The 18,364-nt window shown below is 37.8% G+C and overlaps 1 protein-coding gene across 5 annotated transcripts in view; it reads left to right on the top strand.

Annotated features, from left to right (window-relative positions):
* LOC107736949 (IQ motif and SEC7 domain-containing protein 1-like) overlaps window positions 1–15,488 on the top strand; it is a 92,193-nt gene extending 76,705 nt beyond the window's left edge. For all 5 annotated transcript variants that reach the window (XM_016548332.1, XM_016548336.1, XM_016548334.1 and 2 more), the window contains 11 exons: window positions 405–1,408; window positions 2,336–2,497; window positions 3,219–3,341; window positions 3,532–3,698; window positions 3,811–3,950; window positions 4,187–4,216; window positions 5,368–5,493; window positions 5,625–5,724; window positions 7,469–7,630; window positions 8,864–9,043; window positions 15,071–15,488. In XM_016548332.1, the coding sequence (XP_016403818.1) occupies window positions 405–1,408; window positions 2,336–2,497; window positions 3,219–3,341; window positions 3,532–3,698; window positions 3,811–3,950; window positions 4,187–4,216; window positions 5,368–5,493; window positions 5,625–5,724; window positions 7,469–7,630; window positions 8,864–9,043; window positions 15,071–15,084 (2,208 nt within the window). In that variant the 3' untranslated portion in view covers window positions 15,085–15,488. The remainder of the gene's footprint in view (window positions 1–404; window positions 1,409–2,335; window positions 2,498–3,218; window positions 3,342–3,531; window positions 3,699–3,810; window positions 3,951–4,186; window positions 4,217–5,367; window positions 5,494–5,624; window positions 5,725–7,468; window positions 7,631–8,863; window positions 9,044–15,070) is intronic.
* The last annotated feature ends 2,876 nt before the right edge of the window (window positions 15,489–18,364 follow it).

The raw sequence follows: 18,364 nt of genomic DNA, 5'->3' as shown, positions 1-18,364 counted from the left end.
ACTTTGCAACTACATGTCAACTAGCAGTCAGTAGAGTATTAGTAGACTGTCTGCTTCATATCTTCTAACACTTTATTTTGATGGGTCCACAACATACAACATACTGACTATGAGAAACTTTGCAAGTATATGTAAATTTATTCTACTAACCCTAAACCTAACCTAACAGTCTACTCTGAGAGTTAGTAGACATGTAGTTGCACATTACTGAGAATTAGTTGACATGTAGTTGCAAGCTACTTATAGTTAGTAGAATGTATAAAGCAGACTATTGAAATAAAGTGGAACCAAAAATTGTTTAATGTTAAACACTATTGTTTATACACAATGTGTTGTACCTTCTAATTAACCCTAATTGGTTTGTTATGATATTGTTTTAATCATATGTTTCTTGGTTTTCAAAGGTGGAAATGCTTGAGCGGAAATACGGAGGCCGTTTCATAACCCGCCATGCAGCGCGCACCATCCAGACAGCTTTCCGCCAATACCAGATGAACAAGAACTTTGAGCGCCTCAGGAGCTCAATGTCGGAGAACCGCATGACCCGCAGGATCCTTCTGTCCAACATGAGGATGCAGCTTTCCTTTGAGGGGCCTGAGAAAGCCCACAGCTCTGTTTTGGAGGGGAGGCAAATGTCTCTCCTGGACGACGTCAGCCAAGTAGGAGGCATGGTGAAGGCTGCAGAGATGGTCCCAGTCATTTTGGAAGCCCCAGAAACTCAAAACGACTTGACAGACACAATCACAGAGCTAGAGGACACTTTCTCCAGGCAAGTGAAGTCACTGGCGGAGTCGATCGACGATGCACTGAACTGCCGTAGTCTGCAGCCCGAGCAAGCAGTTTGTCAGGAGAGCAAGCATCAGGATGATGAGATCTGCGACGTGACGCTCTTCATCGATGAAGAGGAGCTCTCTCCGCTGGTCCAGCCGCCCACGGACGCCAGGAATGAGAAGCTGGACACGGACACTCCTTCCCTCGAGCGCCAGGGGCCGGGCTTACCCCTGCTGACCATCGAGCCTCCCAGCGACAGCGCAGCAGATACAAGCCACCGCAACATTCACCAGCGCACCGCAGCCGGACCCCGTCCCAAACAAGGGCTACCTCCTAGAGTCCCCTCGCTCTCTGGAGATGAAGAGCCGCTTCGACACCGGCAGCTGGAGAGCCACCTGGCCGCCAACGGCAAGCGGCAGAGCAAGTCCGAGTCAGACTTCTCAGACGGAGACAATGACAGCATCAACAGCAATTCAAACTCCATTGACACGATAAACTCAGAACTGCCATCTAGAGACGAGAGTCTCAGCAAACAGACCTACCACAAAGACACTCGCAACAGCTGGGACTCTCCGGCCTTCAGCAGCGATATCATGCGCAAGAGGCAATACCGCATCGGCCTCAACCTCTTCAACAAGTATGTATTACAATTATCAAACTTGAGATTTATACAGCATGAATTAATAAGCTTTCCATTGATGTATGGTTTGTTAGGATAGGACAATATTTGGCCGAGATACAACTATTTGAAAATCTGGAATCTGAGGGTGCAAAAAAATCAAAATATTGAGAAAATCACCTTTAAAGTTGTCCAAATGAAGTTCTTAGCAATGCATATTGCTAATCAAAAATTAAGTTTTAATATATTTACAGTAGGACATTTACAAAATATCTTCATGGAACTTGATGATGATTTTTGGCATAAAAGAAAAATCAATAATTTTGACCCATACAATGTATTGTTGGCTATTGCTACAAATATACCCCAGCGACTTAAGACTGCTTTTGTGCTCCAGGGTCACATATTTTATCACTGGGTATGAAGGGATAATTTAAGGATCAATTCTCACTATTAACTAGCTGCTTATTAGCATGCATATCACTAGCATATTGGCTGTTTATTAGTACTTATAAAGCACATATTAGTGCCTTGTTCTGCATGATCATATTTTAGATCCCTTAATCATACACATACCTAAACTTATCTATTACTACTTTACTACGCTACTAACTATTAATAAGCAGCACATTAGGAGTAGGAGTTCAAAAGTCGTAGTTAATAGTGAGAAATGGATCTTAAAATAAAGTGTGACTGTGATATTAATATTATTGTATATTATGTATGTTTTGATTGGGCTGAATTCAGTGCAGCACTTCAATCATATTTTTATGTCTATCCTTCAGCCTTTTTCTTTTTAATTATTATTTGATAATTCCTAAATCCTAATTTAGAATTCTCAAATTCTGGTGTAATAACTTTTTTTCTTTTTCAAAATATATTTTGTGCCAACCCTGAAAATGTTTTAGGGTGGAATGTTTCAGGGTCATTACTCTGTACTTTCAGAAAGCCAGAGAAGGGCATCCAGTACCTGATGGAGAGGGGCTTTATTCCTGATACACCTGTAGGTGTGGCCCACTTCCTGCTGCAGAGGAAAGGCTTGAGTAGACAAATGATTGGAGAATTTCTCGGGAACAGACAGAAACAGTTCAACAGGGATGTTTTAGAGTACGTATTTGCCTTTTTTTCATTTATTCATCTACATGATATCAGTTTTCATAGTTTATAATTGCCACGTTCCACAAATAAAATACACAAATTACATAAATCCCATGTTTTGTAGAGAATGTTTTAGAAAAACTAGCTAAAATAAAATGAACCTAGCATACAGTAGCTAGTTTTAAACACATTCAATATCTAATTCAGACAAAGTGGACCTCTTCTATTTTTACACAAACAGTATCTCTGACTGTGGTTGTCAAAATCAACTATTCAACCATGTAACTAAAGTGAAATTTGTAACCTAGCTACTTGCAACCTTTTTGCTCCCAATTAGGCTACTAATTTTAGTTTTTCCACTGATAATGTATTTAAAAACAAAACACTTTTTCTGTACCCTGTTTGTGCAAACTGGCAATTGTGGCATGCAGCAAGTATGTGTTGACGTTTGAGGGCACACTCTTAAAATTAAAGGTGTTTAAAAGGTTCTTCACAGCGATGCCATAGAAGAACCATTTTTGGTTCCACAAAGAACCATTCAGTCACAGAACCATCTCTTTCTTACCTTTTTATAATCTGAAGAACCTTCTTTCGCCACAAAGAAGCTTTCGTGAAACAGAAATGTTCTTCAGATGTTAAAGGTTCTTAATGGAACCATTTAGACAACAAGGTTCTTCTTTGGCATGGTGAAGCAGCTTTATTTTTAGGAGTGCGTGTGTGTCTGTTGCAGCTGTGTGGTGGATGAGCTGGATTTCTCAGTGATGGAGCTGGATGAAGCTTTGAGGAAATTCCAGGCTCAAATCCGGGTTCAGGGCGAGGCACAGAAGGTGGAGCGCCTGATCGAGGCTTTCAGGTGTGTTATCAAGCAACATACATCTACATACATACATCTTTTTTTTTTTATCATTATGAAGTGTTATAACTTAGAAAAGACAAATATACAAGCGGCACTAATTCTAAAAAGATAATTTCATTGCTTCATATTGTAATGTTTTAACATGATTGATCAGAGTTACAGTGATCTGGTATATGTCTTTGTTCAGCCAGCGCTACTGCATCTGTAACCCTGATGTGGTCCGTCAGTTCAGAAACCCTGACACCATCTTCATCTTGGCTTTTGCCATCATCCTCCTCAACACAGACATGTACAGCCCCAACGTCAAGCTGGAACGCAAGATGAAACTTGAGGACTTTGTCAAGAATCTGCGAGGTTTAGATTGAAACACACACATCCGTAAATCACATCCGTCAACTGAACTCTGGATAGATAGGAAAACAAAACAGATACAGCTGTAAAGGCAGTCTTGTGTTTGTGTTGGAAGGGGTTGATGATGGCGAGGACATCCCTCGGGAGATGCTGGTTGGGATTTACGAGCGGATCCAGAAGAAGGAGCTCAAAACCAATGATGACCACGTGTCTCAGGTGCAGAAGGTGGAGAAACTCATTGTGGGCAAGAAGCAAGTAGGTTCATCATACTCCTGCTTTATGAAACTGTAGTACATTTGCTAAAAGATGCAGACTTTTATTTTGAATCCCCAGTCATTGACCTTCTTCTTAAACACCATCTGTGTAATTAATGAAGATAATGAGAGGCCGTCAGTTGGTCATTCTTCAACAATTCAGATATGACCATTTTGAATTTAGTAAAGAGAATTGCATTAGTACACACACACTTGACTTTGCCTCTTGCATTACAGATGGGATCACTTCAGCATGGCCTTGGATGTGTAAGTATTTTTTTTATGATGTATAAATACAGCAGCTGTCCATCTGTGTGTGACAAATCATTATTTCTTTCCACGCTTCACTACCACAGTCGCTTTCCCTGTGTAATTTTCTTTCCAAATGTCATATCTGGATATCTATGTCATATCTAAAATCAATAACTGGATATTTTGCACTGGATGTAAAACATTTTCTTTGTCCTTTCAAAACTCTAGATACATAATTTAAATACTGATACAGTATGTATAGATTTGGTAACAGAACCAACATGTAATCTCACATTCACAAAAATACTCTTCCAAGAGTTAAAAGCTGAGTGAAATGCTTCATATGTCATGTACAGTAAATTAATCTGACTGTGTGTGTGCACTTACAGTACGTAAAGGAATAGTTCATCCAAAAATGAAAATTAATTTACTCACTTTCATATTGTTACAAAAGTTGTTACAAAAGAAGATATTTAGAAGAATGTTGGTATCCAAACTGTTGCTTGTAACCATTCATTTCCATAGCATTTTTTTTTTTCAAGAAATGCTTCATATGTCATGTACAGTAAATTAATCTGACTGTGTGTGTGCACTTACAGTACGTAAAGGAATAGTTCATCCAAAAATGAAAATTAATTTACTCACTTTCATATTGTTACAAAAGTTGTTACAAAAGAAGATATTTAGAAGAATGTTGGTATCCAAACTGTTGCTTGTAACCATTCATTTCCATAACATTTTTTTTTTTCAATACTATGGAAGTCAATGGCAACCATCAACTTGTTTGGTTACCAACATTCTTCAAAATAACTTATTTTGTGTTCAGCAGAAGAAAGAAACTCATACAGGTTTGGAACAACTTGAGGGAACGTAAATGATGACAGAATTTTCATCTTTTGGATGCAAATATGCCCTCATAAGTGAGCTAAATGTGACAAAACTTCCTTGCTTTGGGGAAATTCTCATTGGTGAAAACAATAATAAAAAGGTAAATAAAGGGTTAGGGTGTGTTAGGTTATAGTTTTATAGCTAGCTCTATATAAAAACAGTAGAAGAGAAAAAAAAATATTATAGCTCAGTATAAAAATAGGCGTCGGTCGGTGGAAAGTCCCCACCATGACAGAGAAACAAACACGTGTGTGTGTGTGTGTGTGTGTGTGTTACAGGTGCTGTCTCAGGCCCATCGCAGGCTGGTGTGCTACTGCAGACTGTTCGAGGTCCCAGATCCCAACAGACTGCAAAAACTGGGGCAGCACCAGCGGGAGATCTTTCTGTTTAATGACCTGCTGGTGGTGAGAGATCACAAAGACACATAGAACGCATGACATGAGCATGCTACATCGTCTACTAAAGCTAAATACTCTCATGAATGGACAAATATCAGCATGTGTTGATCACTGTGATTTCTGCCACTTTGTGACAGGTTACCAAGATCTTCCAGAAGAAGAAAAACTCAGTGACGTATAGTTTCAGGCAGTCTTTCTCTCTGTACGGGATGCAAGTGATGCTCTTTGAGAACCAGTGTAAGAAATATGAACACAGCCAATCTTTCTGAATGGAAGGCTAGAAGTGCCATTAAAATAATAAGTAGTGCTGTCAAACGATTAATCTCGATTAATCGCACCCACAATAAAAGTTTTTAATTTTTTTTTACATTTACATTTAGTCATTTTGCAGATGCTTTTATCCAATCAGTTGCTGCATTCACATCCAGAGATGAGAAATGGGTAGGTGAGGGAAGAGAGGAGGACACTACGGAGGAAAGATGGGAGGGTGAAAGGGAGCGTAGCAAAGTAGAAATAGGTAGAAAACTAAATATTCCTTCCTAGCAGCAAGTAATAATTTCAGATCTATAAACAAGTATTAAGCAAAACACTCACGCGCTGCCATCCGTCTCTTCTGTTGACTAACCCTTCTTCTTCTTCTTTTTACACAATATATGTGTGTGCTGTGTATATTTACTATGTATATATAAATATACATACATGAATGTATATATATTTGAAAAATATGTTGTTTATATATTAATATATACATGTGAATGTATGTAAATATTTTCAAAATATACTGTATATTGTATGTGTGTGTATTTGTATATACATAATAAATATACACAGAACACACACGTATATTATGTAAACAAAAAAAACTTTTATTTTGGATGTGATTAATCGCGATTAATCGTTTGACAGCACTAATAATAAGGAATCAATAATAATGTTTATTCATAAAACAACTGTAATGTACATTAACAAATCATTTCTCAAATAGATAGACAATAACCAGACTTAAAGTTGTGGGATGCTGTAAATAATACATTTATGTTGTTTAATTCAGTGATGTATTGACATTTTCGTTTTTGACATATAAAAAAATATTTGGTAACACTTTAGTATAGGGACTGATTCTCATAATTAACTAGTTGCTTATTAGCATGCCTATTATTATCATATTTGCTGTTTATTAGTGCTTATAAAGCACATATTCTGCATGACCATATTCTACATCCCTAATCCAACCCAATACCTAAACTTAACAACTACCTTACCAGCTATTAATAAGCAGAAAATTAGCAGTTTATTGAGGCAAAAGTAGTAGTAGATATAAAAATATTTATGTAAAAATATTTATGTTAATAGCGAGAATTGGACCTTAAAATAAAGTGTGACCAAATATTTTATTCCTTCGTTTTATGGCACTCTTAGTCCTGTGCAATGCTGTATATATCCTAAAGGCCACTGCATACTGCACTGACAGACACAGACCACAGCTATTAATAAGCAGAAAATTAGCAGTTTATTGAGGCAAAAGTAGTAGTAGATATAAAAATATTTATGTAAAAATATTTATGTTAATAGCGAGAATTGGACCTTAAAATAAAGTGTGACCAAATATTTGATTCCTTCGTTTTATGGCACTCTTAGTCCTGTGCAATGCTGTATATATCCTAAAGGCCACTTGCATACTGCACTGACAGACACAGACCGATGCAGAAAATCACCAGATTAAAGTACATCACTTCTCTGACATTCCATGGCCCAAAAAGAGCCGATCCATCATGCTCAATCATCGAAAAAATGTGATCCGACAGACACAGACGGGGTAAAACACTGATCAGACCAAACCTGACGAAGTGTCTGATGCCGTCTGTCGGAGTTTATCAGTGTGCTGTGAACTAGCCTAAAGAATCCAAAGAAATATATCATTCATTTATTTTACTTCATATTAATTGTTATGGAGTAAAATTATGTTTTCTTGTTTTCTCAGTCTATCCAAATGGTATCCGGCTGACTTCAGCCATTCCTGGTGCAGACTTCAAAGTCCTGATCAATTTGAATGCTCCCAACTCTCAGGACCGCAAGAAATTCACCAGCGACCTGCGAGAGTCCATCTCTGAGGTCCAGGAAATGGAAAAGTACCGGATAGAGTGTAAACAGACCTTTATTCTTCCTCATCCTCACCGTTACCAAAGCAGGTTTTGTGAGCTGCCCATGCTAATGTCGTTTTCAGACAGTACTAACAGATGCAGAGTTACAGTTGTTAGGAATAAAGAGCGAAAATCAGAAATCTCACCATCTTCATGAAATCTAGCATTTCACAACCATGGTCTCATTACCACAACCTGGAGTTGTATAGGAGCTGTTACAGTAACCGCATGAGATTCAAATGAGTTATAATTGCATAGTGGAGAGTGTGTTGAGTATTTCCAATTGTTTGAAATGAGCAGACCAGTGCCCCCACCCACATTTACTTTACAGATCTGACTGTCTCTATTTACATGTTAATGTATATTCAGCTTTGCAGGAACTCATCCAATCATATTATAATGCTCATTTACATGTTTGATTGTAAGGGTCAGCCTCTGAGGCTTAATTCCCAAATCAGAATCCCAATGTGGCTCAAATCAGATTTTTTGGATGACTACGTAAAAGGAGAAATCAATCGGACATTTTCAATTCCAATCTGGGCCACCTTCTAATGTGAAAATAAATCAGATATGCATCTGAATTTTTTGCATTGCGACTGCTACATGAACGTCAGATCAGAATTCATGACATTTTTACATCTAACTCAACATTCTTCGACATTTTTTCCAATGTTTAATTTCTCATTTTTCTCGTTTGACTTAAGATTTCTCTTTTTTTTTTAAATGCGAAAAGTGAGTAAGTTTGCCTCCTTTCTGATAGATGGCCATCTGATTTTATGCTAAAGATTCTTTAGTATGTTATGGGAAATAAAGCACATTAAACTGAAATCAGCTTTAATGTAGAGAAGTATGCGTAATGACTATCCGCTAAATCTGCCAAGTCTGTGGTTTTCCCACGGAATTGAGCTATTTTTACACTGTTGCCGCGGGTTGTTTTTCAAGTCCGTGGGTTGAAGCGACCCCAATAACATGATGTTTAGCCCCTGAAATGCGAATTTTACTGGGGAATCCCACCAAAAAAACTTGTATTTTACCCCCCCCGGAAAGCGATTTTTAACGGGGGACCCCCCTTGAAAAGCGATTGGGCTAGTTTTGAATAGCAGTTGGCTGGGTTTTGTTGTGAAAACCTGGCAACCCTGCTTAGCTCTTGCTTGTTGTCTGTGTACGATGTTTTTATGGAGTTGAATGCTGTACGAATGAAATTGTTGACTGCATGTGTGTTTGAATGTTTGCAGCTGAGCTGGAGAAACAGAAAGGAGTGGTCAGACCCAGTATGTCTCAGAGCATGTCGGGCCTAAAGAAGGAGAGCGGAAACAGCACCATGGGCCGCACTAGTCTGGATGACACGTATGCCATGGGGGAGGGGCTAAAGCGGAGCGCACTCAGTAGCTCCCTGCGTGACCTTTCTGAAGCAGGTGAGTTCAGCGGATCTGATGTACTGATGAGCAGATTGCCTTTCTGGCCAGTCAAACCAGAAACTATGTTATGTTTTTATGGTTGTTTGATTCCCTATGTAGAATGATTTTCCTGAAGTTGAAACATTTCTTAAACCTAATCTTTCCACATATTATGTTACAAATTATTTTTTCACTGGTAACATTAGATGACTGCAGTATGGGTCCCAGGGTTTGCAGTTTGCATTCCCAGAATGAAGAAAAAAATAGTCGGTGCGCAAATGATCATCTGTGTTGTGACTAGCTCCACTGTTTATATTCTGAATCATTTTTCACAAGCAGTATTTGATCTTGGCAGTGTTGTGTCAGTGCTCTTGTGGGGTTTACAGAAGCAAGGTCACACACAATCTTGCTTAACTGATGTGTTATTAAAATAATATTCTGGGTTCAATTTTGTTGAACAATAATATTGAGTAAAATAAATCTGTTCAGAGTTAGGAGATTTTAAAAGCAGAAATAATTTTAGAAAAGCTCTTTTTCTTCGTTTAGAGTTGTAACATTGTTTAAATCATCACTTTTCTACAGTTGTTTTAAGGTTTAAGTGTATAGGGTTTATGAGTTGTAAAATTGTGTAATAAGCAAGTGGTTAGTGATTTAACACCCACATCCTATTTATACACACAGTGGGTATTTTCACATCTTTGAATTGATCATCCTAATTCATTTCCATTGTATATCATTTACTGTAAAACTGCATTCACAACTTACAGGTTTTCCTAGTGCTGTCACTCTATTGTTATTGGTAGACTGCAAATCAGGACAAACACAACAGTTTGCGGACAATCCAGGATTTGTGTACAATGCACTTCATGCCCAGGACATGTAGTTTCTGAATGCTGGAGAATAAAGGTTGCACCCTCAGACTGTCAGTCTGATTTAGCCCAGGTTTGAAACGGCAGAGTTGGATTTGTTTGCTTTCCGCAAAACATCCCATTGCTCTCTTTGGTCTCCTCCACTGCTGTGGCACTTTGCATGCTTTCCCGCTAATACACCTGCTTCCAGCAGTCCAGGTAGCTCCATTTTGGCCTTTCACTGTTGGTTCCTTAGTGTACAATATTACATACATTTAAACTAATTTAACATTGCATTTTAGAAATAAAAAAGGCACATTTAAAAGTAGCATTTTATATTTCATTTATCCACCTTGTGCATCCATTCACTTGCATTTCCTACTGATTAACACTACTGATACTGACATTTTGGATCGCTTTTATTAAACAAAACTGACTTTAATCTTAAATCCAACACGGAACACTCTGGTGAATCACTGGGAAACATGACCAATGAAAATATAGACTGGAACTGAGGAGACATAGGGCTTATACAACAGGAACTTAATCAGGGTAAAACAGAACAGGTGAGAAGGAACTAATTACCAAACAAGGAAACTAAGGGAAAGCAGGCGAACGGAAAGAAAACTAAGATGCAGAGGAGCTTTTGGCGCCAATAGCCTCGTGGGTATTGAGTTTGAGTCCTGGCTCCCGGACCGTTCCTGATCCCGTCCTCCTTTCCCTCTTCCACTTCACTTCCTATCTCATTACTGTCCTATCATAACAAAGGCAAAAATGACAAATCTTTAAAAAAGAAAAAGCAGAGGAGCTAAACGGACAGAGGCCGTGCATGTAAGAGCTGTGACTTAGACGTGATATTTCTTGAAAGTTGTGATTATCGCACTAGATAAGGTGTTAACAGAGAAAGTGAAGATTCTAGAAAGCAACTTTGTCTTTTTTTTGTGTGTGTGTGAAGTAACCACCAGGCTCCACTTTGGTAGATAGATAAAGGCAACTTTTGAGAAAAAAAAAATCTCATGTTATTTTTTCCAGGTCAGTTTGCAATACAGCAAAAGCACAGAAACTCCACTCAGTCTGCTGTATGTACACTGTATTGAAACTGCTCTTTTAGTCTTATATTTCATTTATCCAAGTGTTTGAGAGTGCATGGCTCAAATACACTTGGCTCATGTGTATTTGCTAAAATGGCTCATGACAGGCAGCAGTATGCACAGATGGAGTATACACAGCAAACTGGCAGTCGGTTACTGTTGATAATGACCCAGAAAGTTCAGAGAGTCTCAGCTATCTTTGTGTGTCCATCAGTTTAGAGCAGAGGGATGTTACAGGTGTGATGTACATCTCTGATCTATGCCACTGCATGTCTCGGGCAGGCAAGCATGGGCGCTGTACTAGTGCCGGATCTCTAGACAGCAGTATGGAAGCAAGTTTCTTTGCACCTTCTGTGCTTCATGGGTTAAAACGGTCCATTGTTTTTTTGTAACATATTTATTGATGCCTACTCTGCCTGCCTGCTCACATGCATGAACTACTCACCCACTGAAACTGGGGCTTGCATGCATGTTTTTTTTTTCCAAACAGTCTGATGATAGCTGCTTAATGTTCATGCAAGTCTATTCTTTCAGTTCTTTTTTAAAGGGGCTTTCACTTGTATGTGTTAGATGGTTGATGAACCTCACACATACAGACACAGATGCCTGGTGTCCCTGCGAGTCTCATCAGTTCATGCTGATCAGACATTTGGAGACCGAGTCAAATGTGGATTTCAGTCTGGTTTTTGTTCACGCATTATATTGCATGCTTTTTTTATATTCATTTTGATGGATGATTTGAGTATTCATTCGAAGTGGATTGCTGCTTAGACCTCATCCGTTAAAATATCTAACATTGGGAATCAAACAATGTGATTGTCTGTCAAAAATAAAGAGACAGAACAGCTGAAGATGTGTCCGTTTTAAATGCCTGATGAAGTACTGCTCACTCCAAAGAGCAATGCTTTGCATGTTAAAGATTTGTTCTTCTTAACTGTGTGCATGTGTGGTATTATTTTCATAGATTTAAATATTTTAATATGAATAATCTACAATTCTGTACAGATCTACTTCTGTACTTTATTTGCAGATTTTCTACCAAGAGACAAGATTTCCCAAACAGGGAAGCCATTCCTGCTGAAAGGAGCCAGATTTGAGTCAGTTCTTTTCACTGAATTGGATTCATGTGGACCATGTGTTTTTTCATTCATTAAAACTGTACCACAGAAGTGCATGTATTATAAGCACAGGGCCGTTTATGCCAAAACAGTCCACTTATGCTGCTTTTCATTTGTAAACATGCTAACGGGATGTGCAACTGGGCACACAGCACATAATTCTCACAGGAATTATGCATTTTACAGATGCTGTACGTGTTCATTTAAAAAGTGGAAGAAAAAAAACACCTTCATTCACAGACAACTCAAACAATATAAAAAAGTACAATGCAATGTCTTTAAATACCTTAAACAAAATTTGAATGTTGAAATTTTGAGAAAATTAATACTGACACTTTGAAGGACAGTCTCCAATTTACTATCAGTTTCCTGTCAAAATGAAATTGAAGCGTGCATGTTCAGACTTTCATGGTGTCACCAAAACTCAGAGCTATCTGTCCCTGGGGCGGTACCTTTTCAAAAGGTACATTTTTGTACCTATTATTAGGTTCTGATATGTACACTTGACGTACTAATATGTACATACAGTATACTAATATGTAAAAACAGTACAAACATGTACCTTTTGAAAAGGTACTGCCCCAGTGACAGCTTGTGTACCTTTATTTCTGAGAGTGAAATCCACTATGTCTACAGCCTGCAGTGACAGCCTCACATTAACAGATCGTAGGAGTCATCTTGAAGCGCTACTTGCTGATTAAAGACCTTGTGAAGTAATCCCAGAAGGTGCTCTTTGGTTGGGTTTAAAGCAACTGTAACAAAAAAAAAGAAGAATCCAAGGCACTTCTTCTGGTCCAAAAAAGTTAAAAAGCCTTTATTCTAGGGCTGTCAATCGATTAAAATATTGAATCGCATGATTGTCATGAGTTAACTCGTGATTAATCGCAACTTAATCACACATTTGTATCTGTTCTAAATGTACCTTAAATTAATATTTTTCAAGTTTTTAATACTCTAATCAACATGGGCATGGACAAACATGGATGCTTTATGCAAATGTCTGTTTATTATTAGTGAAACCACCCTAAACAGAGCAAAAAGAACATAGACATGTTTTTCATAGAACTTGTTCATGTCTATTATTAAACACATGGGATAAAAGAACAGAAATACCAGGTTCCCATTACTTCTCTTTCTGTGCACTTACACAAGCCTGTTTACAGCTCACTTCTTCTGAACATGCAAAATGAACATTTATTATTACTGAAACCACCCTAAACATACAGCATAAAGAACATAGACATGTTTCAAAGATGGTAGATATGTTTTTCAAAGAACTTCTATTAAACACATGGAAAAAAGGACATAGAAAAACCACAGGTTCCCATTATTTCTCTTTCTTTGCACTGACAAGCCTGTTTACATTTTCAGATGACAGGGCACAAGGTATGGATGTGGCAGGTGTTGCTAAGTATCTGCGTGCAAGGTAGGCCATCTCACTGGGTGCCCCTTCATGTTTGGACCACCACTGCAGGGGACAGTCCTCTATGCCAATAGAGGGCTCTGCCTTGTAGCGCTTCACACATTTCTCAATACAGTCCTCTTCTTCATCAGATGAAGACTCTGGCACAGACTTGAGACATGATCTCTTCTTAGGTGGCTCAGTTGTCACTGGTTAATCTTGCTGTGCAAGCCCCCTCTCCACGTCTCAGCTCTGTCAGCCCTGCTCAGACATTTGAGGCCCTTAAACTTAGGGTCCAGTGCTGTTGCAACCCTCAGCCATGTGATGTTGGTTTTTTCCTTCCGTTTGTCCATGTCTGTTGTGAAAGTTTCCTTAAACTTAACCATGAATGCTGGATAATCTTCTGAGACCTCCATCACATGTGATAGATGACACAACACTGGCAGCACAACTGAGCAAGAAACAGACTTCTCTCCTCTTAGAAGTTCACTCACATACCTGCAATAATAGAGAAAAGCACTTTAGTTAGACATAATGAGTGTCTCACTCACTTTCAATGTCTCACTCTCACTGACACACACACACACACACACTGTCAGAGACACGTCAGAACAACAGAGAAATCCACTCTTTATTGACATTATAAATGTCATATATAAAAAAACACAAATTATCCACAAATGATCAGTTTCTATTGATTTACGATTTATAGGTGTGTGTTTCCATCTCTCACTCATATCTTTTGCCAAGTCGCTGTCAAACGGGCTGTTCTGGAGCGAAACTGTGATGGCTCGGTGGAGGCTGTGTGCAAGGCATATGCTCGAACGGGAGCTGCCTGGCCGCTGCAATCATGTTGTCAAACAGGAATCGTGCGCTGCGTTAATCGTGCGTTAATAAAATGAGTGCCGTTAAAATGAGTTTGCATTAACGCGTTATTTTTGACAGCCCTACTTTATTCACATTCTGGCCATCTCAGTAAACATTAAAAATGGCTCAAACTCTGCACACTGCCTTCAGCCTTGTGTAAAAACATATAATAAACATATTTAATGTTTATTGAGATGGCCAGAATGTGAATAAAGGGTTTTTAACTTTTTTGGAACAGAAGAAGTGCCTTGGATTCTTCTTTTTTTGTAACCGTATACTGTCAGCTGCTAAAAAGGATTTTAAAAGGAAGCATTGAAGTGACTGATATACCCCCGGTTTCACAGACCAGGCTTAAGGCTAGTCCCAGACTAAAATGCATGTTTGAGCGGTCTTAACTAAAAATATCTTGCTCTGACAGATCTTACAATATGTCAGTGCCATTGATCTGTCTCAAGATGCACACCTGTAACATTTTCTTCTAAGGCATTTTTATAAAAGCTGCTTAAATATCTTAATTAACTAAGGCCTATAGTCCTGGCTTAAGCTAAGCCCTGTCTGTGAAACCGGGTCTTAACAGGCCTTAATGGAGGAAATGATTATGAAAATACATGTCTATACTTACTTCACTACTGCACATCTTCACTTCAAAATCTAGTTGACTTAAAGTGTTTGGACGCTTTATTAGTTCATTAATGTTTGGTCCGCGTCTCTCCTCACAGGGCTCCATCTTTAGCAGTCCTCCTCTGCGCCAGAGAGACCCTTCCTTCCAGGAGCATCTGTTCCCTGACAGACACAGCGCTACAGACTCCCTCCTTGGGTCACTCTTTGAGAGCATTCGGGTCAAGCCATCCGCCCTATCAGCACACCCCACTATAGCACCCAGCCAACACGGCCCGTATCTCTTCAAACAGCTTTCAGAGAACAGCACATGATCAGCAAACACAGCCCCTGCGCTATCAGCACGCTGGTGTGAGCTTCAGCCAAAAACAGCATCTGTGTTTAATGTCTCTCGCTCGCTCTTATTTCATTCTGCCTACCGGTGAATGTCACAAGATAAATAAGAATAAGAATAAGAATTTATATTTTGCATAAAGAATACCAAGGACCATTAAGATATATTGCATTGTTAAAAAAAAATTATGTAATGCATTTTAAAGTTATAATAATAATAAAATTATTTTTATTATTAGTTATTATTATCAAATAGTTTTTGGTCTGTTCCTGGAAAACATAATAAAACAATGATATTTCGGTTAATATTAGCATACATTAAAGCCAGTTACCATGCTGCACAAATATTTTTACATTTAAATAATGCATAGTTGTTTTGTTTTTTTCACATTGCAGTAGTATGGTTCTAATAGCAATCGCAGTTTTGTATTTATTTATTTATTTATTGAGAATTTGAGAAGTGAGTTTAATTGTGCTTAATATCAGCAAAAAATCTTAATGGTCCTAAATATGGGTTTTGTTGCCTTTATGCAAAATATGATATTTATTTTCCCGACAGGTTTCTTGATTTCTTTGACGGGTTTCGTTAGGTTTGCCTGGCAGAGGTTATAAAAACAAACAAAAGAGTGGGTTTGCTTGTAGTATTCAAACATTGTGTTTTTGTGACTGACATTCATTCAAACTAGCAGAATGACAGAGTAGATGTTCTAACGCTGTATTTGTTGTAGATGACAGTCTAAACGATCATTAATGAACGTGCCAATGCACCCTCTATGTTTCGTGTGTAGAACAGTAGTACAGTAGTGTAACTGAAACCATTGTAAGCAAAAAGCGATGTTATAGAATACTGTAAACGATGTATTCACGACTTTTTGAGAACAATATCTTGGTCAGTTTGAGCGGAAGTCATATTTAAAGAAGTATGCTAATAGAAACCTTCCGTTGTGATCTAATATAAAGCACAAATGCAGTATCATGTGGCACTTTGAACTGCTCAACTACTTTGAACTTGTACAGCATCATATGAATCTTACAGACTTACAGTAAAAGGGTTTTGAGCAGATGTTAAAAAATGTTTGCATGCCTGGAGTAATTTTTTAAAGAACTTTTTCTGATTTTATTTTTTTTTCGTTGGAGGAAGCTCCTGGACTTCTGAGGGCCAGTGATGGAATTATTTTTCTATATTTTTATGGATTGGTCTTGTTTGTTTTTAAGTGCAATATGTTTGTCATGATGACGTGGTCATGGCTGGAGCATCTTTACTATTACTTCATCATAGTGGCGTAGAGATTCTCATCAAACACGCGATCGTGATCGGCTAGGCTTTAACTGTGATGTGTTATTGATGTTGTTCTTGGGTGTTTATTTATTATTATTGAAAATAAACCAGTGTTACCATGGCAATGAAGTGCAATCATGTAAAAAGTACTCTTCTTTTTTTACTTTTAAACAACCAGGAGATTGTTTCAGGTGATATTATGCAAGCATCTGTATGTTTAGAGGAATGCATATCTAGAAATTAACTTTTAGTCTGTGAAGTGAGGCAAATGAAAATGATTGTTGTAAAGATGCAATCTGATCAGATATATAAGCTGATATTTTTCCATTTGTTTTTCAGGATCAAAATTTTGTAACCTTTGCTTCGGAGCACGTTTTCATGACCCCAAACCAAAGCATTAGGTTTTCTTTTCAACATATCACATATATTGAGTGCTATATTCATTCTGATGTGCTAAAGTCAACACGAACAGACTAAACTAAAGACTAAACTAACCATGTTTACTTCGCTTAATACGTTCCTCGTGTTAAATTCAAAGCAAAAAGAATGGTCTTCGTATTCTTTCTATTTTAAAAATTTGCTTGAAATCATCGCACCCTTTTATTTCTCAGCCCCGCTCCTTCAATCACCTGCCATTTTTACAATCTGATCATTTCTTGATGGATGAAAGCAATGTTTAATATCCTGTTTTGCTCACAATGAAGTAAAATGGGTTTGTTAATGCTGTTTCATGTTGACTTTAAGAAGAAGAAAAAATGTAAAAGATCTTGCATTTATATTACTTACAAAGTAACCATTTCCAAAGATTTTTGTTCTGCATAAAATATTAATATTCTGATATTTTGATTGACAGATGAAGGACTGAAGGTTCAAATGCACTGTCCACCGTGAGCTGATCAACACTCAGCCTTAACTCTTTTATTTCACTTTACCTCTCTTTCTTATTATTCTGTATATTTCTTATTCTCTTTTTATGTGTTTCATCATTTCTCGTGCTCGACCTGTTGTTCTGTACTGTGTTGTGTGTTACTGCAGATAACTCGTCCATGTAAAACGATCCTGTCCCACTATAGCCCATGTAAAGAGGGCTTGTGAAGACACATTTGAGCAGTAATAAATATATTAGGGAACCATTGTGTATATAGTGTGTACAGTATCCTGACTGCATAATGTGACGTCTATCTTTAAATGAGAGGTGTGTTCCCGTCTGTTTTACTGTGCGTTACTGAAACAGACTGTTGACTGTTGAGGCTGCTATCACACTGTCCCAATCAACCACTCGGAGAAATAGGTCACAATAAAGGGCATTGGTTTGTTTGGTTGTTGTAGAACAGAGAATGCTTGTCTTTTGAGATTTTATTTTATGTGATGGTTATCTATGTCAGTGTACAGTCAATGTAAAACTCAAACTGTGACGACATTCGGAACATAAAATAAAACAATTATATGATACGTATAGCTGACTGATCGGTTTGTTTGTTTTTAATCAGACAGTCCAAGCTAATTCCAAAGCATTCAGTACTCTATATCAAAATCAAAAATAATTTAAATGATATTCACATTTAAAGAGGGATTGCAGATTTTAAATAAATATAAGCGAATGAGTACGTTTCAAATGTGAGTCTTTTGTTTTGGTGGCATGTACGCACCGCAGGCTAAACATTGCTCATTCATCATGTATAGCAAGTTATTGCGTTTTCAATATTTTCATACTCATCTCCAGTGTTGGGGAAAGTTACTTTCAAAAGTAATGCATTACAATATTGCGTTACTCCATAAAAAA

Source organism: Sinocyclocheilus rhinocerous, unplaced genomic scaffold (genome assembly GCF_001515625.1).
Source record: "Sinocyclocheilus rhinocerous isolate Xijiao unplaced genomic scaffold, SAMN03320098_v1.1 scaffold554, whole genome shotgun sequence".
Lineage (NCBI taxonomy): Eukaryota > Metazoa > Chordata > Actinopteri > Cypriniformes > Cyprinidae > Sinocyclocheilus > Sinocyclocheilus rhinocerous.
The sequence above is the reverse complement of the archived record's forward strand: the minus strand, read 5'-3'. Positions and strand labels throughout refer to the sequence as shown.